The sequence below is a fragment of the Apium graveolens genome, unplaced genomic scaffold, assembly GCF_009905375.1.
Source record: "Apium graveolens cultivar Ventura unplaced genomic scaffold, ASM990537v1 ctg4042, whole genome shotgun sequence".
Classification (NCBI taxonomy): domain Eukaryota; kingdom Viridiplantae; phylum Streptophyta; class Magnoliopsida; order Apiales; family Apiaceae; genus Apium; species Apium graveolens.
Window position 1 is genome coordinate 48,055 of NW_027418379.1, and position 19,392 is coordinate 67,446.

Below are 19,392 nucleotides of genomic sequence, written 5' to 3' on the forward strand. Positions count from 1 at the left end.
TCAAAATATGGTATGCGATCTAGAATATTTTTAAGTGATTCAGTTTACAATCACAAATAAAATTTGATTTAGTATAAAATTAAATTTTAATCAACCTTCATAGAATTTTAATTATAGCTACATTTTAAGTTGTAGATCATATTTTTTGAAAACTTTAAAAAAACTAATATTTTGAGCATTACTTATGATAGTAAAAAAGATATTTAAAGACATGCTAATTAAAAATTAGAATGAATGAATAAAAAAATAAATATAGGCAGGCATTTGAAATTGGGGCTGAAAAAATAGGTGAAGAAGAATAGTAAATGGGAAAAATAGGAGAAAGAAGGTTTCCCCAAATCTACTGGCTTTCCTAACAAAATTCTAGTGAGAGAAAAAGATCTATATCTTCCCCATTGTAGAGAGAGAAACGTAGCGTCCACTTTAATTCAAAGATATTTCCCGATCGCATTTTAGGGTTTCTGATCTCTCCCATCCTCTCTCCTCTCTCGCCTCCATTGTACGTCTCTCTCTCTCTCTCCCTCCATCTCTCTCTCTCTCCCCGTCTCTCTCTCTCTCTCTCCCTCTCTCTCCCTCTCTCGCCCTCTCTCTCCCTCTCTCTCCCTCTCTCTCTCTCTGTCTCTGTCCCTGTATTGTTTTTAAATGTTTGATATATGGAGATTTGTTATTTGAGATAGTGATTGTGTTGCATTTTGTTATATGATTATTGCTGTTTGTATGTATATGATTTGATTGTTTGATGTTAGGTTAATTGATGATTTGTAGTTTTGAATTTTGATGACGATGATGATGAAAATTTAGGTTGAATTGAGAAATTGAGATTTTTGAGGGTTTTGTTTGGGTGTTTTAAGAAAGGAGATTTTTCGAGTGGTTTGATTATTGAGGTATGCCTACTTCTTGGGCTGATTCGGTTGAAAATGCTGCTATTGGGGGTGCTGGAGGTGGTGGGAGACCGGCTTATGTTCCTCCGCATCTTCGTAATAGGCCACCTTCCTCGGATTCCGTGCAGAGTGGGCCGAGTGGTGGAAATGTTGCATTAGGTGGAAATGTCCCATTAGGTGGGAATCGTTGGGCTGCACCGAGGAATGAGTATAGCAGATCTGGGTATGGAGGCGGGGGTGGTCGTTCTGGTGGTTGGAATAATAGGATTGGGGGGTGGGATCGTGGGAGGGAGCGGGAAGCTAATCCGTTTGGGAATGAGGATGAGGTGGAGCCGGAAGTGGGTGATCAGGAGAATACGGGGATTAATTTTGATGCTTATGAAGATATTCCGGTGGAGACTAGTGGGGATAATGTGCCTCCTCCGGTGAATACTTTCGCTGAGATTGATTTAGGTGAAGCACTTAATAAGAATATTCAGAGGTGCAAGTATGTCAAGCCGACTCCTGTTCAACGACATGCTATACCAATTTCTCTTGCTGGACGGGATTTGATGGCTTGTGCTCAGACTGGGTCTGGCAAGACGGCTGCATTCTGCTTCCCGATTATTAGCGGAATTATGACTGGTCAGTTTGCTCAGAGGGCTCCACGTATGCTGCGCATGGCCTGTCCACTTGCTCTTATATTGTCTCCGACGAGGGAGCTGTCATGCCAAGTAGGTTTTCCTTTTACTTCTTTTTGTTATCATGTGATAAAAATTTATTTTTTACTTTGCCTATGAATCTTGATATTGAGGTCAACTACAGATCCATGAAGAAGCTAGGAAGTTTTCATATCAAACTGGGGTCAAAGTTGTTGTTGCTTATGGAGGTGCGCCTATTAACCAACAGGTATCAAAATTTTATTAACCTGTGTTGTATCATGTTTGTACACTACAAATGTAAACAACCAGGTTCAGGTAGCAAATTTTTTGTTTTGAACTGCTTGCAAATGTTAAGGTTGCATCTATTCTTATTACTGGGTCAGACTACAAACACAAAAATGTGGTGTTAAGATTTAAATTAATATATTACTAAAAGAGGGCAAGAATATGGTCAAAGTTACCATGTTTGTGTTTAGTATTGAAGTGCCTTATCAATTATTTTTATTGTGATTAAAATCGCAGGGTAAACCTTATATATGTGGAATATTATAGTGACATTCTCATTTATGTATATCATTAGAAGTGCTCTACCTTTGTGTTTTTATTTTGCTCCGAAATAAATTTTGAGAAGAGTACGTATGGGTGAAGTGATTGTTTGGTTTAAGCCATGAACTAAATCTAAGAGAAAATAGATAAATTTACAGTTTGTTACTTGGATAACTTTTTCTTCTACAGGTGCAATGTATATTTATATATATTCAGCAAGTAATTAACTAATATGAACAGGTCATAGAGAAGTATATCTTTTGTTTCATCATCACTAATGTTACACTCAAATGAACAGGTCATAGAGAAGTATATCTTTTATCTCATCATCAGTAATATTACACTCAAATGAATATATTTTAGTTAGTGATCTTCAAATAATTTTCTATCGGTGATCTGGTGTTCTTCTCAAGTAACCTGGTCCTTGAGACAGTATTCATTAGCAATATTAGCGTTTCGAAATTTCAAGTTATATGAAGTTTATAATTGTATAAAAGAGAGATTGATATTAAATATGTGATATGCAAAGGTAGAAGCTTTGCCAAATCTGATCGTTTGATTAAATTAGATGAGTAGAAAATGGAAAGCAATATTAAGATGTATACATTAAAAGAGAAAAAGGTTCCTTAAGTTAACTTTAGGAAAATTATTTAAAGTTACTAGGATTTTGCATATAAAAGTTGAATGGCATTTTTGTAATAATAGAATTAACCCTCTACATTTATAAAAATACCCTTAACTTTGTATTGAAAACTCACTTAACTTTAGATAATTATCCAAAGTTAACTTTAGGATCCTTAAGTCCATATCAAAACCAGCAAATAATTTTTTCTCAACTTATTCTGTTATGAGGATTATTGTTTGGATTTAGTGTTCCTTGATCACTCTTAAATTACATCATTTCCAACTTCCTGATTAAAGCGGTATGTTCGTCCAGGTCTCAGTGTCTTCCTATTTGTAGACTGCGATCTATTATATGCTAACTTGTAAGATTTAAATTGGTGATCTGGAAGAATTGATTGAAAATCTCCCTTTCATACCAGGTCTTAGCATTGAGCCACTGATTTGTTAGATTAGGTTATAGTTTTTCATATGTAGTTTATAGGTGCTGGGCACTTCGATTTGGGCAAAGAAATATGAATCCTGACCTTGCCATTATTTTAATAAGTGCTTATCAAATTAATTGACAAGAGATGCATCTACGATGATTGCTAACATGTTTACAAAATTGCAAGTTCACTATACTTATTGTAAGTTACTTCTTCCATGTTCTATGCAGTATGGCTATCATAGTTAGTTCTTATCCATTATTGATTGTAAATATTTATTTTCTGTCGACTAATGTAAGTTTGACATGGCTAGCTCCGGGAACTGGATAGAGGTGTTGATATTCTTGTGGCGACTCCTGGACGGTTGGTAGATCTTCTGGAGAGAGCTAGAGTCTCGTTACAGATGATAAGATATTTAGCTCTGGATGAAGCAGATAGGATGTTGGACATGGGTTTTGAACCTCAAATTAGGAAAATTGTGCAACAAATGGATATGCCTCCTCCGGGTCTGAGGCAGACAATGTTGTTCAGTGCCACCTTCCCAAAAGAGATACAGGTACGCACTGTTCCTAAAGCCTTTGTGTTTTTTTGATCACGTGTTATCTGCATTATTCTCTTTTTTAGGATCTTACAATTAATAGGTTGACATACTTGTAGGTTTTGTCTTTTGTTTTTTGCTGTCAGTCTTATTTCAGTCTCCTTCCCCATTTCTGTTCTCTTTGTTACTCAGGTGGCACATGTAGCTACCTAATTTAAATATATGCATATTTTATGAGAATCAAATTTTATAGTTGTGCCTCTAAAATGATAATATCAGCAATGTGACACATTTACAATTTGGTTAATTTGCAGAGACTGGCCTCAGATTTTCTGGCTAATTACATCTTTTTGGCTGTTGGAAGAGTTGGGTCGAGTACTGATTTAATTATGCAGCGAGTTGAATATGTTCAGGAGAGTGATAAAAGAAGTCACCTCATGGACCTCCTCCATGCTCAGAGGGCAAATGGTGCTCATGGAAAGGTAATTTTATTGAGACCTTTTCTCTTTCGAGGCATTGCTCATTGAATGCCATCAAGACCCTAATTACTTTTAATTTCAGCAGTATATATGTGTTATACTTTGGTGATACATGTTTTGGAGCTTTCTGGAACCCATTACTGCAATACTTTTCAAGTAAATGATGGATTTAAGCTACTAATTTATGAATAGACTTCTCTTAGATATTTTGTTTGATTCATATGTGCAACAAATTTAATAAAGTCATATAATATGTATTTTGTAGAGAACTAACAAGATATCTGTTGAGATCTATGTGTAAAAGCAGTGTATTCAAATGTGCCTTGCATGGATCATACAAAGAAAGGTGTCTACAAAGGGGTTTACATTAGAAGCAAAATTATATCAATTCGTTTAGAAGCTGGCTAGCCATAGTGTCTGGTATCTTGGTAAAAGGTGGATGTTTTTTATTTGTGCACTATCCTCTGGTTGTGTATACCAAATGAATAAGAAACAAGTATCCATTTTTTTATAATTGCATATGTAAATTTAAGTTTTTCTTTGAGAGAAAATATGGGTCTAGTAGCATTAGATTATAGCAATACTCTGTGGTAGAAATGCGTGGACATAGGTCTTAGAATATATTACATTAGAAGCTCATGACTATATTTCCTGATCTTTACTTGTATTTGTGTTCCGACGTACTTTTCTTGGTTGTTTCATTTTTCCTCATCTGTATGATGGTGAGCTACTTTTGACACACCTAAATCTCTTACTGATTCTTAAAATTACCCATCCTCTTCTAACAGCAAGCTCTTACATTGGTGTTTGTGGAGACGAAGAAAGGAGCTGATGCACTCGAATATTGGCTGTGTAGTAATGGTTTTCCTGCTACTACTATCCATGGTGATAGATCACAGATGGTAATTTCACTAAAATCCTAGGTTTTTGTCGTACTTGCATTCTTTATGACAGTGCCTGTATTAGCTCTGAATGAAATTGTATTGCTTCAGAATACTAAATTATGTAGAGTGGTAACAAAATTTGTTCTTAATAATCTTAGATTATGAATAAAAAACTATTAAAATGATGCTCACATAATGGATTACTAAATGGAAAAAACAGAATGTGCTTTTTAGTCTTTACCCGTGCTTCATTTCTTAAATTCCAATGTGAATTCTAAGTTGTGTTGAAGTTTTTTAATGTACTTAAATTGTAGTTTCGTAGTAATTTATTAAGATATTTATATTTGCCAGAAATGAAATTATTAGATATTTGTATTTGCTAGAAATGAAATTATTAGATATTTGATCTGCTAGATATGAAATTGTATAATTTGTGCATATATTGGTTAAAAGACGTGTCATGATATATATGATTAAACTACCAATTTGTGCTTGACCAGTAAGTGGACTTGTTGTGTATGATATCATATGTATGTCCGTGTGATGTGTCTACACATGTAGTAAGTTTGTTTACCTGCACAAGTACCAGAAACTGTAATTAATATGTATTGGTGAATAATCTCGTTTTGGAGGTTTTTTCTACAGGAAAGAGAACAAGCCTTGCGATCATTTAAAAGTGGTCATACTCCAATCTTGGTTGCTACAGACGTGGCAGCACGGGGTCTTGATATTCCACATGTTGCGCACGTGGTCAATTTTGATCTTCCAAATGATATTGATGATTATGTACACCGTATTGGACGAACTGGACGAGCCGGAAAGTCTGGTCTAGCTACTGCATTCTTTAACGAGAATAATTCCAATATGGCCAGGTCTTTGTCCGAGTTAATGCAAGAAGCAAATCAAGAAGTTCCTGCATGGCTTTCTCGCTTTGCAGCCCGGGCTGTATATAGCGGCGGTAAGAATCGTCGCGGTGGAGGCCGTTTTGGTGGTCGTGATTTTCGAAGAGACCCCGCTTATAACAGGGGTGGAGCAGACTATTATGGTGGTGGTGGTGGTGGTAACATGAGCAGCGGATACGGGGCACCGAGTGGGGGGTATGGTGGAGCATATGGGTCAGGGGTGACAAGTGCTTGGGACTGACATCTAAAATCATACCAATTGAAGTTAACAGACGTATAACTTTGATAGCGCAAACGTTTTTGTCCTTTGCATCTTTATTGGCTCAACTCTTTAAAAGGCCCTCATGGTCTCACAAATTCAGAAGGTTTTCGCTTGAAGGGGAGAGATAGGGTGGGGGGTTAGTTTAATGTTTAGTAGGCTGTGTAACATACTACTGTCTAGGTTTTCTTTACCCTGTACCCGTGTTAGTCTTTTCCCACATTTGAATGTGGTTGGATGAATGGATGTGAAATATGGAGGGATGTTTAGGTTATATATTTGTTGGTAGCATTAGCTTGACATTCCATAGTTTTTATTATTCAAAAAAAAAAAACTTTCGCCCATAAATTGTTTTAAGCAAACTATGAATACTGTAGTTTATTGACTGCAGTTTCTTTGTTACCTTTTCTTGGAGGCATTTTACAAGTAGGCTGAAGTGGTTATCATGACATGAAGTGTTATTTTGTTCATTGTTGAGTAGTGGTCAATGTGATCCTCTTAACAGTTTGACTGGAATTTGAATTTAGGGGTAAAGAGTATACTACTAATGCCAAAATTTCACTAGAAATTTTCTCACCAATCTCTTAAAAGGTGATGACAATAATAATGATGCACGAAGTTAAATTTTCTTCTCTTTATTCAAAAGTCAGAATCTGAAAACTGTTTGTAATAGTGCACTGCGATGATGCAATCGCCACTCCACCCCGGTTAGCAGAGTTTGGAGAGGGTGGAATTATTAGTTAAAACTAGCATAATAATCCTTTGAGGGACGGATTATTTTCTAAATTTTTTTTTATATCATGCAATTATAATATTCTTTGTTGTTTTCTTATTTATAAATATTGTACAATATCTAATGTATATCAAATATAAGTTGATTGTTTATGAACGTGTATTAATATAGCTCATTATACAATATATATATATATATTCTTATTTGTGTTGTATAATTTGTATTTAATGAATCAATATAAACACGGTAGTCAGTGTACTTTTAAAATGAAACGATTAAACTTAATCTATAGAATGCCGTTAGTATATTTACAAAGAAAAAACTAAATATTAACATATATATTGAATACATATTTGACCAAAAATTTTAAATTTTATTTAAATAAACTATATGTACCGGTCTAATTATTACTGAGTTCACTACTAATTTACAATTAACTTACTCAATTTAAAAAGATAAAAAAATGCATAACTGAAGTCAGAATGACTTGCAATTATAATATATAATAATGTAAAATTTACACAACTGCTAATATAAAAGTTGATTTTATGAAAAATGTTAGTTTTTGAAATTTAATGTATGCATGTATCGAAAAATGTTAGTTTTTTATTTACACTACTCTTAACAAAGTAAGATTAAGTTGTATGTGTGTGTCAACATGTAAATTATCATATGTTACATAAATATCTGATTTATGTACATGTATAATCATTATTAACATCTAGTGAGACAATTGATTACTTAAATAACATGCATCTATAATTATTCAAAAATTAAAATTATGTAATAAATAAATTGCGATAATTTATATATGGTATTCAAATTATCACTGACAAATAATTCATATCTATTTTTTACGCAGTATCAATCATGGTTGTAACATAAAAATAAATTATATATTGTAAAGACTTATTATTGATATTCATGATTTTTTTTAAGAATTCGAAGAAAAATTGTAAAATATCGTTATTTAAACCGCTTTTATATTTCTTTCATTACGGCTCTAAAATTTCTTCATATAATAATTTGATAACATTGTATGCTATTCTCCTAAAATAAATATTTTTTAATTCGATAAAGTTTTATAAATAGCAGTTAAACTGGATAATTCCTTCAAATTATTGAACAATATATATATATATATATATATTCCTTAAATAGTATAAAATGCATTTAATCAAATGCTACAATATAGGATAGATATAACTTTTATTTGAATAATTCAAAATATTAAAAATAATTCAAAATATTTGTAAAATATTATCTTGATCAATGAATATTGCTTATTTAAAAGAATTCTTTTAATAAAGCTATTTTTTTAAAATGAAAAATGAAAAATAAATCGATTTAATATATCATCGTAATTTTAACAAATCTCGTGAGATCTCATATCAAATTTCGAATATTTTTAAAATCGGGAAAAATCCCAAAAACAATAATGCGCTACCAGTGAATTTAATCATTTTAATACAAATAATCAATTAACTTGATCTTATAAAGACCTCAAACACATTAATTTATATTAACATAAGATATTAAAAAATTTCCTATTATTGGTAAGATATTCTCGCAGAGTTTTTAATTTAAATTTACTAAACGTAGAATGTGACGATGTTTTTCGAGTATTTTTTGAATAATGGGCCAAATTTTGGTTTCAAATTCGAAATAAACTAAAATGAATTAACTCATTATAATTCGAATTTATCTAAATATGTAATAGCAATATAGATTATTTATATAGAAGAGATTCTATTTTCAATATTTTCTTTAAAATATATATATATGTACACTTTAATTATTTTTTATTAAAATATGTTAAAATATATGAGATATATTTTCAAACTAAAAGATGATTAATAATTTAAATAGTTATTCAGTTTATGTACTATGCCTAAATTTATATATGGAATTCAATTTTTTAAAATTTACTGTATAAATATTCAAGTAACAATATATTTTTCAAGTAACTATCTATTTATGTACTTTGCCTAACTATCTATTTTTTTGTACAATTCAAGAAACTGTCTTTAAAGTTAAATAAAATATTCATTTAACATATTTACATATTATGTATATGATAAAAAATACATGTGACAATATGATGTAGTGATATAAGATTGTACATGTGAATGAAATATCTTAAGTTCGATTCCCACAAACCACATGTTTTACATAAATATTAATCTCATGAATTTTACCAAACTTGATGTCATACTAAATTTTTAAATTTTTTATATATTACCATGTTGCCCTTATACTTCTTTATTAAAAACAAATTTGTTCCATTTATATTCCACTACTTTATTACTTTTAATTTTAACTAGGCACCTTTGCCCGCGCGCTACGCGTGCTAGCCAAAAAAATATTAATTTTATTATTTTTTATGATTAGCATTAAATAAATTATTTTACCATTTCTTTTTATGATTTGAATATTTTACTTTTCACTGGAAATCATGGTGTCGAGTTTAGGTAAAAGCCTCTCAAATAATACTGCCACAGATAATTGCGATATGATGTTAGTTTATTTTTTTGTTGCTAATATATAAGAGAAAAACAAAAGTTTCAAATTAGACAATAGCATAAATTAATTAATGTGGTTTAATTTTATGAAAAAATATATATATATATATACCAAATTGTGACCAAATTGAAATATAATTGACACATCTCATATTCTTTTTATCAGGTTTCAACACCAAAAAGTTTCAGTTATTATCTTTATTACAACTACAGATTAACCATCACTTGAATAAAAAATGGAGGTATTATTGTTATTCACCGAGTCCATTTTGTTACTTCCTCCTCTATATGCACCCTTATATGATTGATTTTTTTTCACATATGATATTACATATGATACTTTTTTATATATCTTTAGGTTTGTTGAACATTAGTAATGAGCTTAATTAAGTAATTGTTTTAATCTGATTTTATTCATCCATGCATATTCTTCATATCATAAAATTAAATAGCTATTAAGCAAGCATATAATGATTTAACATTTATAGATGAAAATGAATTGTAATTAAAACTTGGGGATTGAGTCTGAGTTGAAAGAATATTTAGTACAAAATATTACAATCATGCATTTGAGAAATCCATAGAATAATTAAATGCAGAACAAACATGTTATAATCCAACTTGTACTTATAATACGCATACAATATCTGTATTGTGACATATATATTTGATAAATACAGTTTGGAAGAAAAAAATTTAAGTGCTACATCTCATAGAGGTACATATTTGTTGTTTTATTAATTTACATGAATTTTTTTTACCAAATAAACTGCAACAATCGAGTACGATCTGACAACATTCTATGATCTTGTTGTCGAAGATTTGGAGAAGAAGAAAACAGAAAATGGGTAAGATGAAAGTGTAAAAATATATTTTGCAATTGAGGTACTAATGTAACATCGTCATTTGTCCCAAACTTCCTTACAGTACTAAAGCCTTCTTTTTTTGTTATTGTGTGTAGATGAAAATTGAATGCTTAGATGCTACACGATTCATCACTATTCTCGATCATTATTAAAAAGATAATAATATTATGGTATGCCTATATGTACATCTAATAAATCCCTATATGTTAAACAAATGTATTAGAAATCCCATACTATAATGCCTAAGAAATATGATCTCGTACTATGTCAAATAAACTTTCTTAAGTATTGTTAAAATAAAATATTTAAGTTATACATATATATATATAAATATATAGAAAATTTCTATGGAGACCACTATTTAATCGGAAAACTCGGAGACCATCTATGTTCTACAATTAAAGCACTATAAAATATATTATTTTGTGAATTATATTTTATGAATATCCCCAATTTATTTAAATTATATATATATATATATATATATATATATATATCTTAATATGTATATTTGAAGTACTAAAATATGTATATTTAACAAAAAAATATGAATTAAAAAATAATGCAAAATTTTGTAGTTCACAATTTCGGTCATTACATTTTATAAAAATCAGATCATGTCAATTTTTTACTTATATTTTTTTCTAAATAATTTTAAAATTTGACTAAAATCAAAATCAGATATTTATTGATAATAACTCGTCGTCGTCTTCGACGACGCCACCTATTCTGTCACTAAAAAGGTATAACAAAGGATACACAATAATTTTAAAATTGGAATAAAATCAATATAAGATATTTATTAACAGTTTCTCTGCGTCGTTGGTCGACGCTTTATATTCTGTAACTAAAATGGAATAAAAAGAGAATTACAATAATTTAGAAATTGTAATAAAATCAAAATATGTTATTAATTGAGTGTTTCTCGGCTTCGTTTTCAAGGACGCCTCGTATTATATAACTAAAAGTATAGTAGAGGATATACAATAATTTTAAAATTAGAATAACATCAAAATAAGAAATTTATTGATGGTTTCTCGGCATCGTCGAATACGACGCCTCGTATTCATCAACTAAAAAGGTATAAAGAGGACGTATAATAATTTTAAAATAGGAATAAAATCAAAATAAGATATTAATTGAATGTTACTTGACTTCTTTTTCGATGATACTTCATATTCTATCAATAAAAAGTATAACAGAGGATACACAATAATTTTGAAATTATAATAAAATCAAGATAAGATATTTAATGATAGTTTCTCAGACGAAGACAATGCCTCGTGTTCGACAACTAAAAAAGTATAAAAGAGGATTTACATTAATTTTAAATTGGAATAAAATTAAAATAAAATATTAATTAATTGTTTCTCATCCTCGTATTCAACGATACTTCGTAATCAATAACTTAAAAGTATAATATAGGTGATACAATAATTTTAAAGTTGAAATAATATCAAAATAAGATATTTATTGATAGTTTCCCGGCATCATCGAAAATTACGTCTCGTATTCTGCAACTAAAAAGGTGTAAAGAGGATATACAATAAATTTGATATTGGAATAAAATCAAAATAAAATATTCATTTAATATTTATCGGTTTCATTTTCGATGATGCCTCGTATTCTATAACTAAAATATATAATCTACTATATACAATAATTTTGAAATTGGAATAAATTCAAAATAAAATATTCATTAACAGTTTCTCGGTGTCGTCTTTGACGACGCCTCATATTCTGCAACTAAAGAGATATAAAAAAGGGTATAAAATAATTTTGAAATTGGAATAAAACTAAAATAAAATATTAATTTACAGTTTCTCAACTTTCTTTTCAACGCCGCCTCATTTTCTATCACTGAATATTTTAAGTGTAGTGACAGGTACCCAAAATTGGTTTCAAAAATGAGTTCCAAAATAATGTGCCATTGGTGATGTGGCAATTTAGGCTATTTTAATTAGGAGGATTGATGTGAATGCATGAGGTCCATCTTATTTAATTATGTCATGACCAATAAACACGTGACACATGAAATTTTGGAATGCTTTTGGGATTCAATTTTGGGTACCTAGCATATTTAACATCATAACAAAGGATATATAATAATTTTGAAATTGAAATAAAATCAAAATAAGATATTTATTGACAGTATCTCAGCGTCATTTTCGACGACACCTCATATTCTGCAACTAAAATAGTATAAAAGATGATATAGAATAATTTTTTTAATTGAAATAAAATTAAAATTATATATTAATCCATACATTGTACACCGATGGATAATGCTTACTTAGTACCCCGACGGATAATGTACACTTTGTACCCCGATGGATAATGCACACTTTGTACCCCGGTGGATAATGCACACTTTGTACCCCGACGGATAATGTACACTTTGTACCCCGACGGATAATCCATACATTGTACACCGATGGATAATCCATACATTGTACACCGATGGATAATGCTTACTTAGTACCCCGACGGATAATGTACACTTTGTACCCCGATGGATAATGCACACTTTGTACCCCGGTGGATAATGCACACTTTGTACCCCGACGGATAATGTACACTTTGTACCCCGACGGATAATGTACACTTTGTACTCCGACGGATAATGTACACTTTGTACTCCGACGGATAATCAGTTCAGTGCATTTTGTACCCCGGTGGATAATCAATTCAGTGCATTTTGTACCCCGGTGGATAATGCACACTTTGTATAGTATGAATGAAATGAAATCTAAAAAATTCTTAGAAAAATGATAATTTTAGGTTGATTCCCAATATAGTGTATAGAATATTTAATTAAAAGTAGTTTGATTAGTCGAGACTTGAATATAATTATTTTGACAATAGGTCATTCATTAATTAAATATTTATATCATTTATATATAGAGATATAAATTTAACTAAATCAACCTAGTTGAAAATGATTTATAAATTAATTTATTTTTAATTTTTTTCATATATATTTATATAATGAAGGAGTAATTGCCAAAAAAAAATCATCAAAATTAAAAAAATATTTTGTACCTGGAGACCATACAAAAGACACTTTTTTTTCTTTTTAAATATGACTCTCAATTCATTGTCTTGGAATATATTTTAGAAGATTTGCTAACATTTTTTTTACTAAATTATTTGTTATCTACCTTCTTGTGAGAAAACATTTTCAACCAACTTCATCTCCATAGTCTTGTATCACATAATTGACATTATATTTACCTATTTAGTTAGACCTAGTGTACCAGATGGTTTCAAATCTGGTGCATCTGCCAAATGATAATTTGATCAATTAACTCTTATAAATCCACGACATTTCTTGCTCTATAACTTTTGAAACAAATTTATTAAGTGAATCTTGTCATTTGCAAGTGCTTGTAAGAGCAAGCTATACCACCAGGAAATTTAATATATAGAGGCAAAACGTATAAAGAATAATGTACACAGTTTGACAATATTATATATCAATCGGCAATCATCCTCAAATTTTGTATCAATAGAGGATCCATCCAACAAAGTATAAAGTAAATTTATAAACCTATATAACAAAAAATGAATTTGAGTAATGTTTAATGATTAACACAATATTTTTTAAAGATACAGTACTCAGAGAATATAATCAATTAGCATACAAATGATTTGAACCCCTGGATACAACAAAAAGGTACTTGTAACCAACATAGGAATTAGATGAGGGCTAAACTCCAATTTCTTTTCCTCACGTAAAATAAAAAGGTTCTTGTATCCAACAACTTTACCACCTGTGAATGTTGAGCCCTCTTGATACGTGATGTGGTATCCCTCGATCTATTTTGACCTAGCTGAAAATACAGAGTCAACATGAACACATACAAACATACCCAGCATTACCCAAAACTATGAAATAAACCTTGCTCGTCCATGTTGCAATAAGCTGAGAAAAAAAAGACCAATGTCCAAAAATAATTAAGAAAAAAAATTATTTTACCTTTAAAATTAATAAGATCAACATATGTAATCAATAAGATAAACATAACTAAGTTATTATTGTTAAAGACATGAAACATTAAATTTTATAACAAAATTAATTATACTTTAGTTTTTCAACGAAAACACCGATAATTATGATCCAATGATGACTGCACACCGTCATTAATTATACAGGTAAGCTGAGAAGGTGCATTAAGTCCATATTTATCACTTGATCTTACTTTAAGTGTTAATATATAAGTTGACCAACATAAGAGTCTCTGAAGTTTGCACACTAATAGCTAGATTGTTCTTTGATTCAGCAATTTTAACGCATATTTTCGATAAAGGTTCATCATACATATTTTCTTTTACTTTTAATTCCTCTAAAAGGTAAAACTCCTTTAAAAGGGCTATACATTTCCATATGTAATAATGAAAAGAAAAATGTTATGAACATGATATGACCCATCAGAAATAGTAAGACTGAAAATTTGATCTGCCTAAGCTGCGATTTTATTGGCAAGGATATAGTTTTGCAGAAGTAGTTCTTTCGAGCAGCAACTATTGCTCTGCCAACATCTTATTTATCACCTTTAGTAATGTGAGCAATCACATCTCCTGTTCTGGGGTCCAAATCTTAAAATGTATTCCATGTAACAATGCTCATATTCATGCATGAATTACATCTATCCGACATGTCAAATAGTGTAAGAAATTATTATTTGTGAAACATCTCATTTAATATTGCTTTGTCCTTTCTATGTACCTGGGTGATTGTAGACAAACTTTATAATTTTCAACTGATACAACATCAACAAATTGTCCATCACCCATCTTGGAAGTTGTCGATATAACGGTGCACGTGCAATACAAACCTGAGTAGGAAGAGGTTGAAGGTGTTAGGTTGTTCTCATTTTCACATGCACGTATTCTAACATCAAAATGTATTTTACATATTATCTTCAAAATCAAATAAAAACAGAAACTAAGAAAACATGTGTTACTTAACATAGTTGATAGTACAAAAGGACATTTACCTGGATCTGAGGGATTCTGCATTTATTAGAGGAGTTAGACCACATAGAATTAGGCATCATATACTTTGTTTCTATAGTCGGCATATATAATAAAAAATTTCTTTGATAATCATTATGAAATTGAATAATTTCAAGATTTTAATAAAAATATCATGACAAAGCTACATTGCATTCAATAATCAACTTTCTTAAAATTTGAATATTCTGAAGAAAATATGACAAAATAGAGTTAACGTATTGTAACATTCAAATAATACACGCAATGTGCGGGTATATAACCTGGATGGTTGCAACAGTATAAATTTTCTCGAGCTCTTGCAATCCCCGTTGTCCATATAAGGGGAGATGCCTCTTCAAAGTGTCTATTCTACACAAAAATAATAATAAAATATCACGTAGTCATGAAGCTAAAAATTAAAGATACATGTCTTCGAAAACTTTAATCCCTCTTAAATAATAAGAATATAGAGACAAAAGGCATTAAAAAATACCAGAAAAAAATACATAGAAAATCATGAAGTGAGGGGCCTTTTCAAGATTCTTCATCGGGCCAAGTTTTGTAATGTACCGGATTAACAAAGTACTGATCTGGAACCTCCATTTCAACATAGAACATGTCCACAATAGTGCTCTAGAAACTGCTAGTGACATGTCCTCTAGAAGGGTGAGAAAACTTGATTCGGTTTTTAAAGCAGAATCTACAAAAAATGAAGTAGTTACCTGAGGTTTGCATTGTGTGTCCTCCACCATTGCAGATAATTGTACCACTGATTTAATATTCTTGATGAGTCTAAAATCAAAACATAATAAAAAAAAATTGTTGCATACTTTGCTGAGCCAATCCTGACACTGCTGATTCGCTCATCTAGCATTGCTACGCGACAATCCTACAGAACCTGAAATAAAAGAAGTAAAATAATTTTGCTGCATACTTTGCTGATCCATTGTCATTCATACATCAAAATTCACTGTCCAAAATACATAGCCTAGATATGTCAACATAATATGATAAATACAATAGCATATATAAACATTGTCCAAACCCGCTGAACTCTAATAACAATGAAAGAAAATAAATACATATGGAAAATATTTAATCTGAATTCTAATAAAAAAAAATTCTTGCAAGGTTGTAAAGTACTTCCTCAAAAAAAATATTTGATGTTATATTCTCACTTGATCAATTTTTGTTGATGTATTGAGCTAACTATTTTTGAGTACTTGGTCATAGATATATCTATAAAGTCTTAGAATATTAGGGTGACGTGATGGGAAGGTGAGAAAACTTGATTCGATTTTTATAAGAAGAATCTACAAAAAATGAAGTAGTGACCTGAAGTTCGCATTGTGTGTCCTCCATCGCTGCAGATAATTGTATCACTGGTTTGATTTTCATGATGAGTATAAAATCAAATCATAATAAAAGAATTTTGATGCATACTTTGTTGAGCCAATCCTAGCACTGCTGATTTGGTGATTTAGCACTGCTATGCGAAAATCCCACAGAACCTGAAATAAAAGAATTTTGCTGCATACTTTGCTGAGCCATGACCATTCATACATCAAAATTCACTGTCCAAAATACATAGCCTACATATGTCAACATAAAATGATAAATACAATAACATATACAAACATCATCCAACCTGCTGAACTCTAATAAAAATGAAAGGAAATAAACACATATGCTAAATGTTTAATCTGGACCCTAATAAAAAATTAAATTCTTGGAAGGTTGTAAAAAACCTCCTCAAAAAAATTATTGTTATATTCTTGCTTGATCAATTTTTGTTGATGTATTGAGCTAACTATTTTTGAGTACCTGATCATAGATATATACATAAAGCCTTAGAATATTAGGGTGCCGTGATAGTTTTGGATACCTTCTTTGTGGCGTAGCTGATGCTCCATCAGGGCCAACTCATTGTGCATATACTTTCCAATCACCACACAATCATCAAAAAACTAATATTTAGTTTTTTACAAAACAAAAAGACAACATATGGTGGGAAAGTAGATGGAGATCAAGTATATGAATCCAAATGCTTATACGAAAATAACCTAAATTCAAGAATATAAAGATTGAAAAAAGGACTGACCCTCTTTTCCCTTAGTAGATACACATGCCCAAACTTTCCTCTTCCAAAAGGCTTTCCAATGTCAAAGTCAATAAGCGTCAACCGTTTTTTCTTCGCAGATGCAGCCTCAGTGGATGCTTACAAAATCACATTATAAAAACAACAATTGAGGTCCACAACAAAATAAACAAATCATTCAGTTTCATCAAACTTTAACTTTTAGCTAAAACCTAAGAATACGAAAATATAGTTGTTCCTAAAATCAAATTATGAAAATGAGGCAACATCGTAAGACAACATTTACATATACACAATTAATAATCAAATAATTAAACTCAACCTAATTTCGACAAACTCTAATAATCACATGCTTACTAAAAACACGAAAAATCATCTTTGGTTAGACTAATAATATATAATAACATTGAGAACAAATTAGTTGAAACAGTAAAAAAACCAAGTAACTATCTCTAGATAGATGAAAAATACAAACATACATAAGATAAATTAATTTACACTTCCTCATCCTTCATTTTAAAACCATTCTTTAAGAAAACAACAAAAATAACAAAACATAGTTATTTAGAATCACAATCAAACAGTTGGAGTGCAAAACCTAAGTTTTTACATAATCGAAACATTAATGAAAACATAGGCATGCTTTTGAATCATTAATGAAATACAATGATTACCCGCTTTTCAGAGGCATCCATCGGTAATCATCTGCAAAAATACAATTCAAAATTATGAGGATCATACAAATAAAGAATCAAATACATGGATAAGCATATATATATGTGTGTACATATTACAGATTCACAGAGATATGTATGGATACTGATATCGTGATTGTAGACGTAGTCGACGGAGCATGGAATGAATGAGAAGATCAGAGGAGGCTGGAGTTATGCAGCAGTTCTGAGAGAGAATAATTCAAAAAAATTCAAACGTACTATTCAGTTGCTACAATCAGGGAGTGGGTTAGGTGTATATTAGGTTAGTTTCTAAATGGTTATAATGGATTTAAATGTGAAAGATCCATGAATATGTGTATAATATAAAGTTTTATGTGTAAAACAATAAAATGGATCATGGGTAAATTTATGGGTAAATTTAGTGGGTAAATTCTAAATGGGCATTAATAGCTTTTAAGATAATATAGATTTTGTTTTTAGTAATAAAATAATTTATATAATACAAAAATGATGTAAATATTTGAGTTGGAGTTGAATTTAAAGATAATATAATTTTTAGGCTATCTCGATGTAAGTGTAATGACTTGAATATGCTTAAACAAGAAGTAAACCATTGATGCACTTTAAAGAATCAATAAAAAATGAATAACGAATTCGAGAAACCCAACACCTCTTTGTATAATGATATATCTTTCACTAGATGTGAATGTTTGAATATTGTCAAAAGAGAAGGCTAGTGTGTGAGCTTGGTTGATTAGAAAGGAAAATAATACTCCCTCCGTCCTTTTATACATTTCCTATATTAACTTAAGACACTATTTATGTTAAATGATTGACAATTAATTTACATCTAATTTATAAAATCAAATATAGTCATAAGTGATATTGTTGGATTCGTATTTATTAATACTTTAATATAATGAAATTTTTATATTTAATATTAGAGTTAATTACAGTTTGCAACCCCTATCTTTCATTAAATAACAAAACTATATACTTACTTTCAAAAATACAGTTTGCAACCCCTAACTTTAGACATCAAATATAATATGCATCATTTTAACCAATTTGTTAAAAATATTTATATTGTGAAGGGTAAAATTGAAATTCAGCAAAACATTTAAATAATAATTTTTTAAAATTAAACTAAAATTTAGAATTTCAAATTATAAAAATAATATTAATGTCAATTATTTTATTACTCGGTATAATTTTTAAAATTTTAAAATATAGATATATTTAGAAATTTTATGATTATATATATAAATATATAATTTACTTAATAAATATATTTTAAGTATTTAGTATTATGATTAATT

The 19,392-nt window shown here is 30.0% G+C and overlaps 1 protein-coding gene and 1 long non-coding RNA gene across 4 annotated transcripts; one reads left to right on the top strand and one right to left on the bottom strand.

Annotated features, from left to right (window-relative positions):
• The first annotated feature begins 301 nt into the window (after positions 1 to 301).
• LOC141701545 (DEAD-box ATP-dependent RNA helicase 11-like) lies at positions 302 to 6,587 on the top strand. Of its 3 annotated transcripts, none has more exons than XM_074505178.1 (7): positions 302 to 499; positions 747 to 1,594; positions 1,686 to 1,769; positions 3,431 to 3,673; positions 3,970 to 4,137; positions 4,923 to 5,036; positions 5,664 to 6,587. In XM_074505178.1, the coding sequence occupies exons 2-7, from the start codon at positions 887 to 889 to the stop codon at positions 6,159 to 6,161; spliced, it is 1,815 nt and encodes a 604-aa protein (XP_074361279.1). In that variant the 5' UTR covers positions 302 to 499; positions 747 to 886; the 3' UTR covers positions 6,162 to 6,587. The 3 variants fall into 3 exon arrangements, with proteins under 3 accessions (XP_074361279.1, XP_074361277.1, XP_074361278.1); XM_074505176.1 differs by having other exon boundaries at positions 766 to 1,594; XM_074505177.1 differs by having other exon boundaries at positions 802 to 1,594.
• A 9,213-nt stretch (positions 6,588 to 15,800) lies between these two features.
• LOC141701544 (uncharacterized) lies at positions 15,801 to 16,884 on the bottom strand. The gene is made up of 4 exons (XR_012566819.1): positions 16,742 to 16,884; positions 16,634 to 16,662; positions 16,129 to 16,196; positions 15,801 to 15,998 (listed from the first exon to the last, which is right to left on the bottom strand). It is a non-coding gene; the product is annotated as an uncharacterized LOC141701544 (long non-coding RNA).
• Positions 16,885 to 19,392: the final 2,508 nt, after the last annotated feature.